Here is an 18,117-nt window from a genome sequence, read left to right as displayed (position 1 = left end):
CTTTTGCTTATCAATGGATAACACTGAATACTACAAATTTCTTCTGTATAAATACTCCCTGTTTATGTTTGAAGAGTTCTGCTATTCAAGCATGGTCACTGCATATTTTTTGGCAATCTCTTCCCTGAATTTAGCTCAGATGTAGCAGTAGCAGCGCAACAACTTCTCTGAATGAACGCAAAAATTCTAACAGCTCTCTGAGGGCTCATCCAGGATATAACTGGGTGGACGGTGTCAGAGGAAAAGTCTTCTTTGTATCTGCTTCCATCTGGTCATATTCTGTGTTATCTCAGGTTTACACAAATTTCATGATCTTAACCTGCAGTGGTTCTGTCATTCTTGACAGAATTATTGGCACATGAATTGCATAAAGAATAACTGAAAGGAGCTGATTAGTTGTTAATCCTCAGTTCTGTTTGTTCCCCAGTTCACAGGGAGGTTCTGTTTTTTCCCCTGGTCCTCCAGGAGATTTGTTCGTTCCCTACTCTGCCAGGAGGCCGTTCACACATTAAACATAAAACTTTACTTTCTCCTGCTGTTTGCACTGCTTAAGCTCCTCTAACTCTGTTGTCTGTCTGTCTTGTCTTTGTGTAGTTTAACAATGGGTGGATGTGGCCAGTCTAAGCAAACTCTCCATAATTGGATGTATAATCGTGGTTATGGTATTTCTGTCCAACCTTTAATTGATAATCTAGCGAGGTGGACTGAAGGACAGAATGGGACTCCGAGTCTATGACCAAAGCAATAAAGGAGGGGCTTGAAATAAAAACCAATTTGGGATAGGGAACACCAGAAATCTAGAAGGAAGTTGTAGCTGAGACACAGGCTAAATCTGAACCTGTCGTTGTTAAAGACACTCTGCAATCTCAGCCTGATTCCACTGCTCCCTTGAGTGAGTGAAATCAAAGGTATTTGTGACACTCTTCCTCTCTGCTCCTAGTGCTATGACCTCTAATCGCTCCAAAACCCAAATATAAACACCACCCTGATGACTATTTAACCCAACTCCCAAAATAACTGGATCAATATAGCAATGGAAGACCTGCACTGTACTTTCTAATTTTTTTCTAGCACTGTGTATGCAAATGCAAATCTAGTTACAAATTGTTGGTTGTGATTTTTAAAGCTCTAAATGGTTGAATTTTTATACTGATCTCCTTAGATAATATAACCAGTCCCTTTGAGCACTATGAGTACTCATTAGCAGACTAAAGAGATTAGACTAGTTAGGAATGGTCTTACCTCCATCAGGCTGGAGTGGACTCCTATAAGGTATGGCATAGGAGCACTAGTATAAAGAGAGAGAAAGGAAAAAGTTATAATTATGCATGAACACACTCACTGTAGTAGTAGTTTTACAATAGATCCATGCAGTCTATTACATACACTGAAGACATTTCATCCATACTATCTGCCAGAGTGTTCTGATTACAATACAGTCTAGTATACAGAATGAATTACAATTCATAAAACTCGCGTGCAATACTGTTGTTGTATAAGGTACTGGCTTTTGCACAGTCTCGCCTTATTATAATATAGCATGCTGCACTGAAGTTTATATTGCTAAGAACAATTAAAATGTCTGTAATGTTTACATCGCACACATACTGTTTTCAACAGACATCAAGCTTGCACTATATCGCTTACAACACTAAGCTGTCACTGCACTACTGTTTATATTGTTTACATATTCTTTTCTCTTATTACTATTTAACAACTCATTTCTAATATAAGACGTCTAAACAGCTGCCAACTACATTTCATTGTTTTGTATTTCTCTGTTCAGTATGCACAATGACAACAGTGAAGTTCATTCAAGATGAAAAGTCGAATGAGATGATAGATCAGAGCTTCAGCTTTAATTTCCTGACATTTACACCCAGATTGCTCTGTCAAGTCGATCATTTTTTTTTAAATAAATGAGGTGTAGTGCACCACAGCATGCTTCATAACAGACCTACCAACTATTTTTATTGTCAAATTTTAGTGCAATTACTTTACATGTGTACATAGTATGCCAATTACTGTCTATTTAATGTTCAACGAGTATTAAGCACCATGTTGCTGAATTGGGTTATTTTAATATATAATAATTGTTTGTTTGTTTTGTCTTGTCAGCTATAAATTATGCACTGTGTGTTCTGACTTGAAATTACAATCATACCTACTAATCAATGGCTACGTATGTTGTAGTGTTCTGTTATTGTCGTGTCTGTGTGTATACACATGTTCTTACCAGCAGTAGTCTAGAAGATGCTGTGGTAGCACTGGGATGTAAACATGCTGCCAGTACATGGGATACAACATGGCTGCTGCTGCATGGACACATGCCGTTAACTAAGAGAGAAAAAGAGAACTGAGAGAGATCTTCACACACACAGACACACACAGACACACACAGACACACACAGACACACACAGACACACACAGACACACACAGACACACACAGACACACACAGACACACACAGACACACACAGACACACACAGACACACACGTGGGAGAGGAGGCATGGTTGAGTGCCAGTTTGTGAATGAAGGCGTAGCCAGGAGAGAATTTGATAAAGTTTATGAAACTGCAAATAACTGATCTACCCATGTGTTCTCTCTCTCTCATGCAGTGAACATAGGCAGAATGCAGAGAAAAGTGGGGGAAGAAAGAGTGCTGAACACGCCAAGTTGTGTGCGTGTGTGTGTATTGCAAGTAAACCAATAAAGATAAAGAGAGAGTTGACACGCCTTTGCCTGATGTCTCCTCGAATCAATCTCACCTACTTGAGGCTTACTCCAAGAGGGTACACTCCAGCCGCCACCCTAACAGAAACCACCCACCTCCCACTCACAAAGATAGGACTCAATCGGTTACATTTAAGGCAAGCGCCCGATGGAGGTCGGTGCCTTGGTCAGGATCCCCAATGCGATCCACCAAAGGGGTTGTGGTGTGCACATGTGCCTACCTTTTGCCTAAACACAAAAAAATGAAAAACTTCAGGCCATGCACCAAAATGGGTTTAATCAAGGAGAGGTGCTCAAGTCTGATGGGTCAGTGTGATGCTGTGTAAATTGAGACTAAATTTGATGCTGCTCAAGTGACTAGGCATGGCATGTTTTTACTTGACACTGGATTTATGAAAGGGACAGATACCCTTAACTACAATGCCCCCTGAAAAACAGCCTTTTCACTCTGTTTGGCTAACACTAATTTGTAATACTTCTGTTCAGTCTGTTCAGAGCCCCAGCAAAGATTCAGCGGCTCAACCTGAGGGTTGTTGTGAGTTTTCTTAAGGCTGGCGGGACTCATGGCCAATCCAAAAAAGTTGGACTGGATGGGGGGGAAGTATGCTAACTGGGCTTCCACTTGGGTCATGGGCAGGTGTGGCCACAAATTGCTAAAACTCATGGGGCTGACTGGCTATTACAGTAACTATTCAGACAACACCAGCCAGCTGACTGATCTCACCAGCTCCCATCCAGTGGATGGAGCAATGAAACGCATGCTGTGGTAGACTGTCATTACATTTGCCTGACTCTTCACCCCTTTCAATCTTGCACCCCCTACTATTTTGCAGACCGACGCGTCGGATATGGGGTTGGGTGCTGTGTTGTCCCAGGTGGTGGAGGGGGAGAAGCATCTCATGCTGTATATTAGTTGAAAGCTATCAGTCAGAGAAAAGATACAGCAGGATTGAAAAAGAGAGTGGAGTGGAGAAAGACAGCGCTGAACATGGCGAGTTGTGTGTGTGCATAGTTAACAATCTGAAAAACGAAAGTAAACCGATAGAGTTGATGCACGTCTGCCTCATGTCTCCTCAATTCACTCTCACCTAGTTGCTGATTCTACAACATATAAAAGAGGTTACTCTGCTTCAGAAGGGTCAAATTATTGGTCTGCATCAAGCAAAGAAAAATCTAAGGAGATTACTGAAACTACCAAAATTGGTTCAATAACTGTCCAATGCATTATTACCTTATGCATTATCAGAGATCTCATTAAATGTTTGGTCAAATCAAATCGTAAATTGTTATTTTTAATAGTGAAATAGTTTTTAATAGTGAATTTCTATGTGCATATATATATATATTATGCATATAATTTCTATGTGCATATATATATGTATATATATATATATATATATATATACACACAACACATACTGTTGCCATCACAATTTGCCCTGTTGACAGGGTCATGGGCGGCCAAAGCTCATTGATGAAAAATGACCTGTGATCTTCAGTAACCGTTTGTCAAAGACATGAATGATTTGAAGCCTGGAAGTGAGAGGGGAATACACCCTAGATGGAATGTCAGTCCATCAAAGGACACCATGCACTCAAATATTGCCATATTTCTCCATATCAACAATCAATGCATAGCAGCCAATTCATTTTTTCTTTTAATTTGTTCTAGGAAGCAAAGCTTCAAGACTAACCCCCTTCTTGACATAATACAAAGACTCATTCTGCTCTGCTGCCAAAAATCAGGCAATCATTCTTACCATTCACAATAACACAATATAATAATAAACTCTGTGATAGATGATCAAACTACAAATTTTCATTTTGTTTTTAATTATTTATTATTATTTCTCTTATTGAATGTCATGCCTATCTTCATTTAATATTCAAATTGTTTTTCTGTTTTTTTTCAGTGTTTTTGTATATCTGTTTCTGCTTTTAATTTTATTGTTATGCTGCTGTAACAACAATTTCATGCTCAATAAAAATCTGTTTCTTTCTATCTAAATAAAAAATATTCAGTCATTCAGTCTAGCTTCTTTCTGAGCATCAGTGTCTGGCAGGTCATTCAGTGCCATGGCACCCACACTGAGCAACCACAGTTTGTCTGTGACTGCACTTCTATTGCAATCAAAGCTGAAAACTATATTTTCACACAATATTAATAATCAATTTATACTTCTTAAATGTTTCAGCATTCCAACCTAATAAAATAACATATGCTTTTTGCAGTGTAGATAGAATACAATGATGATACAAAGAAAAGAAAGGTTACACTCACAGTGCTTAAACTGCTGGAGCTAATTAGGACTCTTCGTTCGTGCAGCATGCTTGCATACAGATGAAGCATATTGTTTACATCTACCGCTACAAAATACTCAGCCAGGTTTCTCTGAAACAAATAAACAAATATTTTCAGTTACTGAAACAGAAATGGTAATGTGCTAAACTTAACACACAGAAGGGGAATTTGTGCAGGGTTGGAACCGAGACCTGGACACACTTTTACAATCCTTCTAAAACTTAAAAACTCAATAGTGATTTTGTGTGTGACATGCAGTGAGCATTGTTTAAGAGTGTCTGATGTGCAGTTCTGCATTTTTGTATATGGTCAGTGTGTTTTTTATCTTTATATTATGTTTAACAACTCACATTTTCAGGAATACTTGGCAGCTCCCTTAGATCAGGCACAGTGAAACAGGCATGCTAGAGATTGAGAAGAAGCAAAAAATGAAGCAAAATTTAGTGAGCAATATTTTTTATTGGAATGGATTTTTATTCTATAGCTCAAAAGAAGTGCTTAGGACTTAAAACTGGGTGAACATTTTAAAGACTCTACAAGCTATGGCTATCGATTCTAAGGCTGTTTAAAAAAACAAAAGTTCTGCAATCAGCAAGAGAACAGAAATCAACGGGAGTGATGCAAGAAAAAAACACTTCCAAAATGGAGGAAAATAAAGGCTTGTTTAACATTTGCCAAAGAACGCTTTGATGACCCTCTAAGTCTTTTAGGAGAATGTTTTTATGTACTGATCAGTCAAAAGTGGAAATTCATAGGTTAGACCGATATAGACACTGACAACATGGATATGAGAAAGACATAGAATATATCTGGTGTAAAGCTAACACAGCGCTCAATGGGAATGCTTGGGTATTCCTTATTGAGTAATTCTTTACTCAATAACATCATACCATAACAGTCAAAAAGGTGGTGGGTTTGTGATGATGTGGGGATGCTTTGCTGCTTCAGGGCCTGGACAACATGCCATAACTAATGGAACCATGATGCAATGAAAAACCTCAGAGAAAGCACATGCTTTCTCTCACAGAACAAACAGCATGGCTAAATTCCTAGTTCTCAAGTAGACTCCTCATATATTAGACAGACAGAACAGACATCCAAACTATCAAACTTTCTTGCATACACACACACACACACACACCATCAGGCCTATTTTACAGACTGTCATACTCTCTCAAACAAACCACCAACATTTTTTGGTAAACTTTTTCAGACACCATCAATCCAACAATCTTTGATAGCGAGAGACTTTGATAGTCTGTGAGAAAAATAGATTTTGTGTGTGTGTGTGAGAGAAGAGTGAGATTTACTCAATCAATGAATTAAGCCAAGCATTCCTTAAACAAGTTGAATGCTCTCTGTCTGTTGGGACTTGTATTATTATTATTACTACATTATGTAACAAATTTTTTAATTTTTTCTTGTTCCTGGGAAATAAGTGTTATTTCCCCATTCTTTGTAACCCAAATGAAGAGGAAAAACCCATCTTGGCCATGAAAGTTTGGGTTAGCTTTGGGCAGTTTTTTTTTTTTAGTAAAATGGGCTAATTTTGAGGTTTTCGTCCTCTTAAAAGCCCAAACCCAAACTTCATGGGGCTTAATAGCTATTTTTTTATTATTTGCCATCAAGAGGAAAATGCCATTCACTACCCAGGAACAAAAATCCTGTTATTATTATTATTATTATTATTATTATTATTATTATTATGCTTGTATGATTTTTCTCAAAGATTTTAATAACAATGGAAAAGGATCACTTAAAATGAATAGAAACATGACAATTTCAAAATAACTTATTTTCTAATTACTATTCAATGTTTATTTTCGCAAACCCAGTAAACAAATGCTACTGTTCATGGGTTTAGGGTATGAAGCGCAGCCTAATCAAGTTCATATTAAGACCAGACTTAAATGTTTACTTAAATTATTAAGCATTCAGGGGCACTGTACTGATTGCAAACTATATTTGCTTACACTGTACACTATTACCAGAAGTTAAAAAACACTGCTACTTCCCCATTTCCCCCATTAGCACAGAACTATGAAAACAGGTCCATTAAATGGAAATAAGAAAACAACAACAACATTTACAATGTTTACATTTTCAGCATTACAAGCATCGGGTTATAAAAGTATGCTTAGAGCAGGGCCACATCAGCATGTTTGTTAGCTGTTGAAGGGTATAAACTAAAGATATTAATTATATACCTTACTATTTAAAACCAATAACCAATGCTCTGAAACTATATGCAAAATGCAGGAGGTCGCTCCAGGTGTGAATCTACTGTGAATGTTAAATAGTCTGAAAATTAGTTTAAATGCCTGCTTTAAATCTCAGGAACTGTAACTGATAGAGCTGAAACATCCCAGCAACCACTAAGCAACACCTTAGCAAGCAACTGTGACACCAGTGCAACTATCTGTTCAGTTGTAGAATACTACTGTCTTTTTATTATTAATAAGCCCCAAAAGAAATGCATGCAATGGGAAGATCTAATCCATTTTTCTAACAATGACACATTTGAAGCATCAGATGGCTCAGTCTCTTCTGTTTTCTAGCCATAATTAGTGATTTAAACAAAATTTAAAGCAGTTAAGAAAAGACGTGCTTTAACAGGCAATGAGAAGTGGGGCTATGTCCTCATTTGAAAGTTTTCAGATTACAGAATCTCATTATATGTGGAAAACAGATCAATGTCAGTATGTAGATAATGTGGTTCTTTGTATTCCTGCATTATTAGGGAAGGTGGAGGCTCAGACAGTGCCCCTGGTTGGGTGTCATTTTTAAACAGCTCCACCTAGCACTTATTACAATCACATTTTTTTTAATTATGAAAAACAAAAAGTATTTTTAAAACTGTGGATCTACGCCAAATTAAAAACTGTGAATATCAATCTCTCATACAACCAAAAGTCTCTCTTACACATTATCAAGTTATGACTGTGCAAGTGTTTTGTGTGAGAGAGTATAACTGCATGTAAAAGAGGTCTGATTATATGTTTTAGTTATTTTGTCCAAGTAATTTGATACTGTGAGAGAGGACTGCAACAGCCTCTCATACACAGATACTAACACAGTCACTCAGACTTTCATACGTTTTCTTATTTAAGTAATGAATGTTTTTTCTTCTTTTCAATTCTTTACAATTTCAGTTTATTGAACATATTAATGCATTGTTGGTTACTGCTTTAAGTAGTCAAACTATTGAGAACTTAATCTTTCAGAAACCAAGCCATTAATTATTATTTCTCTCAGTTAAAATTGATGTTTAAATATTTTTTGATGTATTGTTTAATACCCATAATGTATGAGTCTAATTAAGTCAATTAGGGGGGTGTAACATATTTCCTGAAAGTGGTCATTTCCAAAATAATAGCTAAAAGATTATTTATTTCAGAGCAATGGAGTGTGTCGGCAGTATCTGAATGATGAAGGCAACTTCCTGGACCCCTAATCTTAACACAGCGATTTCCAAAATTAGATAGATCCACTAGTACACATAAAACACAAACTCGCCAGATCACAGAAACAATGTGGTAATACATGTCTGGCTACAACACCCAAAGTAGTACAAACATTACTTGCCAGCTCATCGTACACACTCTTGCACTAATTCCTTACTAATCAGTAACTCAATGACATGCATTATATCACACAAATTGACTCGATTACAATCAGTGATCCTGCTCCTGCATCCCTTCCCTGGAACAGAAATCACCTTTAGAATACACACCTCTACTCAAAGATCCAGAATTTAATAGTTACATCAAAACAGTATGATCATTCTTCATCAAAATGAATGATTCTCCAAAAACCCACCAATGCAACCATAGGAAACGGAAAGACATTCTTAAAGTAAAAATTATATCCAGTGAATTGTATAAAAAAAAAATTGAAGATTAAGTAAATTAGAATAAAAGATTAGGGAATTAGAGAGATTAACACCAATCAACTGCAAAAGAAATGAGCACCACCAGTATCTAAAGCCCAAAGACTACGTTGGCTGAGAAGTGCAAAACAAAATAACAATTCAGACTAACCAGAAAAGGCAGCAAAACAGCCATTCCCATGGTTTGCAAATGGAATTATTATTATTGATTGGTAAGAATATCTACAAGATATCTGTCAAACAATATATATAAGAAGTAGGAAATTGTGTATCTAATTTTACTTATTGTACATATGTGAAATTCGGCTTTCACTTTCAACCATTTTTTATAGTGCAACTTTAAATCTAAGAAAATAAACGTCCATTGGTAAGTAAGGAGAAAATTAAATTAATTCAACACTACTTTGAAAAAGGACATTCATATGCCATGATTTTGGCATATGATATTGTGGCATAAAGATAAACCTCAAATCACGCAAGTCAAGCCAAATTGTTTTTGGTGTATAGTAGCCTACAAACAAATTAACTGGACTTGTCTTTCCAATTGTGCCACTTCAGCACCATTGTTTTGGAAAGCTGGCGAGCATGAGAAGGGATGGCCAGAACAGTAGCACGTGGCTGGCAGCCAATGACAGGACTATGTCGGCACTTCACCCAGGCAGAGAGTATGAGACATATAAAAGGGCACCCACAGCTGCAGCTGAGCAAGCAGGTTTTGGCTCTCTATTATTGTAACCTATTTTCAATACTTGTATTCCAGGCAGAAAAAATAGTAACAATAACTCTGACAGTGCTAATGGTCAAGCTCACCCACTCCTCTGCTGCGCAAAGAGCTCTACCCCGGCATCTCCAGTAGCACCCCTGACTTCTTGACACCACTTCCTTGTGCCACCACATGCCAGCTTGTACTGTACACACTTATGAGACCATCAACCTACCAATGAAGTCATTAACCAGTGGTGAGTCTAAAAATGATACTAACCCAGTCTCTTTTGTGTGTTGGAATGAAAAGAGAAAAAACAACCTGAAGCACCTGGAGGGAAGGGCTCCTTCTGTATATCACGGAGCAGTGGAGCCAAGCTTGTGGCCTTCTGATAATCCTCTGGACCAAGATCAACCTGCAAATGCAACACCCTGGAAACACTACAGGAGTGACACCACTGGCCCAGAATGGAAGCATAAATTTCTGCCAGCAATGTTCCCAGTGCCAGCACACATCCCACCATAAGCTCACCCTCACTCTGCTCACAGACTATGCCACATGATACCCTGAGGTGGTCCAGATCCAAAAAGCTACCTCCCAAAATATCACCAAGCCATCCCTAAAGACCACCTGACAAACCATGGTATGCCCTTCAAATCAAAACTCATGTCTGATCATTGCCCACCTCTTTCCAGGTAATGTAGCAGTGTAAAATAACATATACAGAATTTTTTGTCTGTTCTTGCATCATGTACTAGGTGAGAGAGAAAAGTTTTCTATTCTATGGACATCAAATACAAATACTTTGTCACAGTGTATTACGATGTGCTGACTTATGAAAATACATTTTTGTTTCATGTGGACAGGATGCATCACAAAACTATGTTTTCAAAAATATACATAAATGTCTAGACAGGGCCTTAAAGCAACGTCAACGTTTGCTTTGTGAAAGACTACTCAGTAATGTATATCTTACTGTGCATGTTTAATAAAATGATTACCATATTCAGGTATACAGACATTCCAGGGTCAGGAATTGGTAATGCATGTAGAGACTCCAACACTTCCTTCTTTAAATTCTCCTGTAACAGGCAAACACAAAAAATACACATGCCAAGACACATAAAAATAACTGTAATAACATGATTTTTTTCAAGTCCCAAAGAAATGCGTATAGTAATTTTGTTGATGAAAATAAACTTTGGATTCTACTGTAACAAATCCTGCTGGACCAACAGTTCCAACCCCGAGAAGCTTTCAGTATGATACCACCTAACTGATATACAGGCTTTTGCAAAAATTTCCATCTCCAAACATTTACTGGATATATGATCCAGAAACCATATTTTGTGAAAATATCAGGGTGCAAGTGGCTTGGAATTCAAATACATAGTTACACCACACTACCAAAAACATATACACAAACCCAACAGTGACCAAGCTACTTATTTCTGTGACAGTGCTTACCTGTCCTTTAGTAGTGTAGTTAGCCAGCATATTCAGCAGTTTATAGAACACTTCAAACCATGGCAGATAACTGTATGAACAAACCAAAATATCCACACATTTAGATGACTGTTAGAACACATCAAAGCACACTAGATAAATGAATCTCACCTGAGGAAGCAGTAGCCACTCTGAGCTCCATCTGATAGTTGGCAGAAGCCAAAACGCTGCTTACTCTCAACATCAGTCAGGACAAATGTGAAGTTTTGCGCCACCTGTCCCACTGCCAGACTGAGATGGAAAATGGGTCTGAATCTTCATCTAAAAATAAACTTGAAACAAAAGTAGGCATGTGTGTCTGAATGTGTGTTATACCTTTCCATACTGAAAGGGAAACAAAACTTAGGCACAGTCTGCAAAGTTTCCTAAGGAGGAGAGAAGGGAAGAAATTATATTCTATCGACAATAGAAAATCAACATTCTAATAGTCTACTATGAGTGCCTAAAAATATATGGCAGATGCCTGACATTACTAGGATTTGGCTTTGGCTTTTTGAACAAGTCTTAGTGTTCACAGAAGCAACAAAGTATACTTTGTCACTGAACACATGGGATTCTAACTTACTAGTCAGCAGCTCCAAACTAACTTCTGGAATTTTGGAATATGGACACATTTTACATTTTAATGTCAAGGAAAATAAGACGCTTTATAAACCGTGTGAAACGACTATCGCTAGCAAAAAGACAACAAACATGAAGCAAAATTTTCAGATGAGACATCTGAAAAGACCTCAATGCGAAGGTGTGTTTCTGCTAAGGGAACACCACCAATGGTTAGACTAATTATTCAGGGAGAGCAGGCCTGCTGGCATTACAGACTATGAACTTTTTCTTTTCAGTATTTCAGCCATTAAAATAATTGAAGATGAAAACAAAATTATTCACGGTTGACTTCTTTTGTTGTTTTTGCACTAATAGCACTGCTGTTCTTACAGTATTCGGTTTCATTTCACCAATTCATTTATTACTTATTTCATCAATTAGATGTCATTTCACCAATTACTGTTATTTCACAGTAATAATGAACAGTGAAAATGTCTGTGTATTGTATTTTAAAACCTCAATACCATTAAACAAGAGATTAATAAATGTCATTTCATCTAGGTGAAAATAACTTCAGAAGTTTAAGGGGAACTTGCATTACAAAAAATGCATTACCTTTACACTTTATATATTAGTTGAATAACTTTAAAATCATAGACTAAACTCTTCTGCTATTTGTTCAATGAAGCCTAGACTAAAACTAAAGTAATTTACAAAGTAATTGACAAAAAATAAAACAAAATTTGCTGTCAAAATTAACACTGGTGGTGACAGTGAAGAAATATATGATACAAGATCAAGTGTGGCAGGAGAATGGTTATGCACATTTACCACACATGAAGATATTACAGATAAGCAAAATAATGATATGCAGACCTGGTCGGTATAGTCCTCAGGGAAAAGCCAACACATATCTGGCCCTAAACAACAGATTTAAAAATATAAATGAGTGATTACAGATATTATATGACTACTACTACTAATAATAATAATAATAAGAAGAAGAAGAAGAAGAAGAAGAAGAACAACAACAACAACAACAACAACAACAATAATAACAAATTAAAAGAAAAAACACTCATAATAAATTTACAATTTTTTTTTTGTAAAAACTAAGAACTAAGCAATTACTCTACAGCAATTCAGATTCCCATCAACTCTTGATTTTCATGCATAACATGTTACTGAGGGCACAGGCTCACTGCAGATTCTAAAAAGAGTTTCAGTTTCAGCGAATCTACTGTGCAAAAGTGGGGTGTGAGGCAGGTGTGAAGAAATGTAGTAAAGTATGAATGCTTTCAAAATATTATATTTCACAATATAATATTACAATATGTTATATTTAAATCGCTTTTTTAAATCAACATACAAAATGCAAACTGGGTGAACAGACGAAAAATCTAACCCAAATCAATATTTGGTGTGACTATCCTTTGGCCTCAAACAAGCATCAATTCTTACACTTGTACACTTCATACACTTGCAAAAAGTCAGGGATTTTGTAGGATCACAGTCAGGTGTATGATTAACCAATTGTATCAAGGATGTTAATGGTCATCTGTTTAATATGTAGGTTGAAACAGTAATTACCCGAAACAGGAACACCTGTGTAGGACGCTTAAAATTGGGTGAGGAACAGCCAAACTCTGCTACTTGTTTGTACAGGACAGTTTCATTTCAGAGGTCATACACCAAGGCAAGACTGGTGTTTCAAGATGTGCTGTTTGAGGTATTTTGAAGAAGCACAAAGAAATGGGCAATGCTGAACATAGATGCTGTGGTTGGCCAAGGAAACTTAATACAGCAGATGAAAGACACATCATGCTTACTTTCCTTCAACTTTGGAAGATGCAGAGTAGTGCCACTGGCAAAGAACTGGAGTATATTTGGATGTAGGAGGCAGGTTGTTTAACTAAAACTATATTTTTGAATTTCTAAGAAAAAATTTAAGAACAAATCCACTTATACTGTCATCTCTCATTTCCATGTTAATCCAGCTCAAGCATTTAAAAAAAAACGTTTGAGCAAATTGTCTCATTAGTATTGATTGACATGTGGCAGGCATATTGTTTACAAATTTCAAAATGATCATTTTGATAATCATTAAGATTCATACTCTCCTGAATAGTTTGACACAAAATTTGTCAATATCAACCAAGGATCAGCCAAAAATTGTAATAGTAGTTTACCAAAATAGGTTTGGCATATTAGGCAAATTAGCCAAACAACCAATTGTGCAGAACTTTTTGTAAGTTTGGGATAGTCCAAGGTATCAGCCAAAAAAGAAATCTGTTGAATTTTGATCTGTTGGATCAAAAGGTAAAACTCTGTGCTTAGGTGTCACCATTAGGTCAATCGGACCTATCTTGCTTTTCTGAGTACCGGAGGAATTATTACTTACTGATCAAGTCTCATTTCTGTTTGGCTGTTGTTCCTGTTTTAGAATTTGCCAGAAGTTTCTTGCATGTCTCAGCATTTAAGCTCCACTGTTTGTTCAATAACATCAACATGTTTTCATGACACTGCCTCCACCAGCTTGCCTTCTTCCCATGGTACATCATTGTGCCAAGTGTTCCTCAGGTAAGTGACTCACATGCACCTAGCCATCCACATGATGTAAAAGAAAACATGATTCATCAGACCAGGCCACCTTCTTACATTGCTCCGTGGTCCAGTTCTGATGCTCACATGCCCACTGTTGGAGCTTTCGGTGGTGCACAGGGGTCAGAATGGGCACCCTGACTGGTCTGCGGCTATGCAGTCCCATATGCAATGAACTGCGATGCACTGTGTATTCTGACACCTTTCTATCAGAACCAGCAATTTCAGCAACAGTAGCTCGTCTGTTAGATCGGACCACACAGGCCAGCCTTCGCTCCCCACGTGCATCAATGAGCCTTGGCTCAAATAAATTTAGCCAAGGCTCAAATGACAAATATCTATCTATCTATCTATCTATCTATCTATCTATCTATCTATCTATCTATCTATCTATCTATCTATATTATTGATTTCAGGTGCTTCAATTAGACTTATTGCCACAGGTGTAGAAAATCAACTACCTAACCATGCAGCCTGCATTTACAAATTTGTGAAAAAAACTGGTCATTCTAAAGAGCTCAGTGAACTCCAGAATAGTACTGTGATATTATGTCATGTCAGTTCAAGAAATATTCATACAGTATAGTATATCTAACAGGTATAAAATATATGCACTCCTGTATCAAATTAATTTAAAGTCATGTAACCTTTATCCAGTTCACTCCACGTGGTATGTACTGGGGTATATGCATGAGGTGATGTGTATTGATAAAGCTTCACCTTTTGTCTCAGAATATATCACCTCCATATAAGCTTCAAATATCTTCTTAGGCTTGTCCCTGAAATACACAGATGTCAAAAGTAAATCATTTAGGATATAACTGAACAAGTCAAACATTTTAATGACAGCTACATCTATGTAAAGACCCTCACTTATTTGTATAGTCCACAATATCATGATTGTATTTTTATGTAAATAAATTAAAAAATGAACTAATGTAATCATATAGTATGTAATCATATAGCCTCATGACACAAACAGAAAAAAATACAAGCAAACAGACATATTTAGAAAGCATATCATCAATTTCTCTCACAAGTTATTAGAAAATTATGAAGTCCTCTCAGAAAGCATTAAAATGACAAGACCATCTCTTTTGTTTTTGTTATACACTGAGGCAGATCAGAATTTCAGCCATTAGTTATTTATACATCTAGATATGTAGGTATACACCACATCTGGGTTCTGGAAACTCAGCCCAGAGCTCATTATACCAAATACATACAAAAACTGATCATAAAAAATTTCTATTTTATTTGTATGGTTGTATATCTACATCACATGTTACCCTCTGTATCATGCTAGACCAGAAACTTGGTCTATTTTTGAATCTGATTGTCATCAAAATGTTAAAGTCTGAAATAAGAGTCAGGGTTCCACCCACAGTACCATACTTGGACAGCAGGAACGTTAGAAACATCGGCTAGATGCACAAGATGTGGGAAAACAAAGATAGCTGAACGCCAACATCAAATTTAAGAATATTCAAGAACATTTACACATAGCCAGACAGTACTATTACAAACGTTGGGTAGTATAGATCATTTGGCTTGCCAAACACATGAAAGAATCTAGCTTTTAAACCTACCAATAAGGGTTTAAATAAGGGTTTAGATACAATTCGGTATCCAGTTTTAAAATGAGAGATGTAGATCGACATGCATGCCCTTGAATTGATCTAAATTTACCTTAAACTGATTGATGGCCGATTCTGTTACAAATCGGTTGGCTGAAGTTTTGCTGTTAATTTTAACTTTTTTTAGTAAGTTAAGTCGTCTTCATCTGTCACATATACGTTACTGCACAGTGAAATTCTTTCTTTGCATATCCTATCCTTGGGGGCTGGTGTCAGAGCGCAGGGCCAGCCATTATAGGGAGCCCCTGGAGCAGAGTAGGTTGTTGGCCTTGCTCAAGGGCCCAATGGTGGCAGCTTGGCGGTGCTGGGGCTTGAACACCGATCTTCCGGTCAGTGATCCAGAGTCTTAACCACTTGAGCTACCACCGCCCCATAATAGTATTTTAGCAATTCACTCACATTTTAGAGTGATGAACAAGTCTGACAATGCCGACATGATTTATCTTGCACCACCGAATTTAAAATCTAAAGTTTGGAAGACTTGGATTCTACATGAAAAAGGGTCTGTAGGGCTTCAATTAAAAATAGCAGTAGCACCACAAATCTCTCCATGCAATCGGTGTAGATGGCATGGAGAGACCTACAAAAGAAAAAAGGATGTGTTACAACTGGAATAAGTTAAAAACAAGCCAGAGTCAGACATCACACGCGCTTCAGCCTCAACTTATCCACAACTCAGCAAGGTCTAAGGCTATAACAGCATCTAAAGCCTGCTTAAATGCTAAGGATTTAAGACCTTCAGTCTTGTTGAGTGTGACTGCTTCCATGACATGATAAATACATTACAGCCAAAGTACAAGATACCAAGTAGACAGCACTTTGGTAATAAATGTGTGCCAGAATTGTACATGAAAGTCAACAAATGTGAAAAGAGTGGCAATAATAACCAATGCCTGGACCTCATGTAAAGCAAATTCGTATGTGACTATCACAGTACACTACAACCTGCGGACTGGAAGTTGTTGCATTAAGAGTGTATAGCAGAATGAGTTGAAGCATTTTTGAGTACTGACATTAATTTTGAGTATTGACGATGCTTATTAAACCTTAACAGCTCATTTGTGAGCAGATGCATAGAGCATCTCCTTTTTAATTTTCTGGCTCTAATTAGTGCATTTTATTAAAATGGTCATCCCCAAACTGTTCCCACAAATTTGGGAGCATGAAATTCTCCAAAATCTCTTGGTATTCCGAAGCATTAAGAGTTCATTTCAGTGGAACTAAGGGGCCAAGCCGAACCCCACACCATAATCCCCCCTCCACCAAACTTGGCACAATGCAGCCAGGCAAGTACCATTCTCCTACCAACCGCCAAACCCAGACTTGTCCATCAGATTGCCAGACAGAGAAGTGTGATTCGTCACTCCAGAAATTATGTCTCTACTGCTCTAGAGTCCTGTGGCAGCGTGCTTTACACCACTACATCCAACACTTTGCATTGCACTTGGTGATGTATGGCTTGGATGCAGCTGCTTGGCCATTAAAACCCATGAAGCTCTCTACACACTGATCTTGAGCTAATCTGAAGGCCATACAAAGTTTGGAGGTCTGTGGCTTTTGACTCTGCAGAAAGTTGGTGACCCCTCGCTCTGTGATTTTACGTGGCCTACCACTTTGTGGCTGAGTTGCTGTTGTTCCCAAGTGTCATCAGTGAACTTGATGTGGTTCGAGCTGTGCATTGCTGCACAGTCATGAGTCAGCATAGTGAACAGCAGGGGTGTCACAAAACAGGAAGTCCAGGATCCAGTTGCAGAGGGAAGTGTTCAGGCCCAGCAGGCTCAGCTTTTCAATCCAGATTGAGGATGGTGGCAATGGTATTGTCCATGGAGCAGTTGGGATGATACACAAACTGCATGAGGAGCCTCTTGAAGCACTCCGTGACGATGGATCTGAGTACAATGTTACAATAGTCAAAAAGGCATTACACTGTATACTTCTTCTAGGCACAGGGACAATGATAGTGGTCTCGAGGCATGACAGAACTGCTCAAGGAAATGAGTTGAAGATTTCAATGAAGACATCCACGAGCTGGTCAGCATATTACCTGAGCACTCTATCAGGAATGTTGTCTGGTCCAGCAGCTTTTCTTGTGTTAACTCTGTGTAGAGTTTTCCTCACATCAGTCCAATGTGTAGTTAAGCTGCACCCCTGAAACTTCTAGGAGTCCACCATCTCCACTCCCTCACTCTTTATGGCAAA

At 37.6% G+C, this 18,117-nt stretch overlaps 1 protein-coding gene across 2 annotated transcripts in view; it reads right to left on the bottom strand.

Moving 5' to 3' along the window:
• The window catches only part of dennd1a (DENN/MADD domain containing 1A), a 46,575-nt gene that overhangs the window by 23,944 nt on the left and 4,514 nt on the right, over positions 1–18,117 (bottom strand). For both annotated transcript variants that reach the window (XM_058415926.1, XM_058415927.1), the window contains exons 2-11: positions 15,002–15,060; positions 12,557–12,600; positions 11,453–11,502; positions 11,249–11,368; positions 11,099–11,168; positions 10,633–10,713; positions 5,390–5,443; positions 5,019–5,129; positions 2,237–2,337; positions 1,243–1,288 (exon numbers count right to left, since the gene is read on the bottom strand). In XM_058415926.1, the coding sequence (XP_058271909.1) occupies positions 1,243–1,288; positions 2,237–2,337; positions 5,019–5,129; positions 5,390–5,443; positions 10,633–10,713; positions 11,099–11,168; positions 11,249–11,368; positions 11,453–11,502; positions 12,557–12,600; positions 15,002–15,060 (736 nt within the window). The remainder of the gene's footprint in view (positions 1–1,242; positions 1,289–2,236; positions 2,338–5,018; positions 5,130–5,389; positions 5,444–10,632; positions 10,714–11,098; positions 11,169–11,248; positions 11,369–11,452; positions 11,503–12,556; positions 12,601–15,001; positions 15,061–18,117) is intronic.

This window comes from Hemibagrus wyckioides, linkage group LG18 (genome assembly GCF_019097595.1).
Source record: "Hemibagrus wyckioides isolate EC202008001 linkage group LG18, SWU_Hwy_1.0, whole genome shotgun sequence".
In the NCBI taxonomy this organism is placed as follows: domain Eukaryota; kingdom Metazoa; phylum Chordata; class Actinopteri; order Siluriformes; family Bagridae; genus Hemibagrus; species Hemibagrus wyckioides.
The sequence above is the reverse complement of the archived record's forward strand: the minus strand, read 5'-3'. Positions and strand labels throughout refer to the sequence as shown.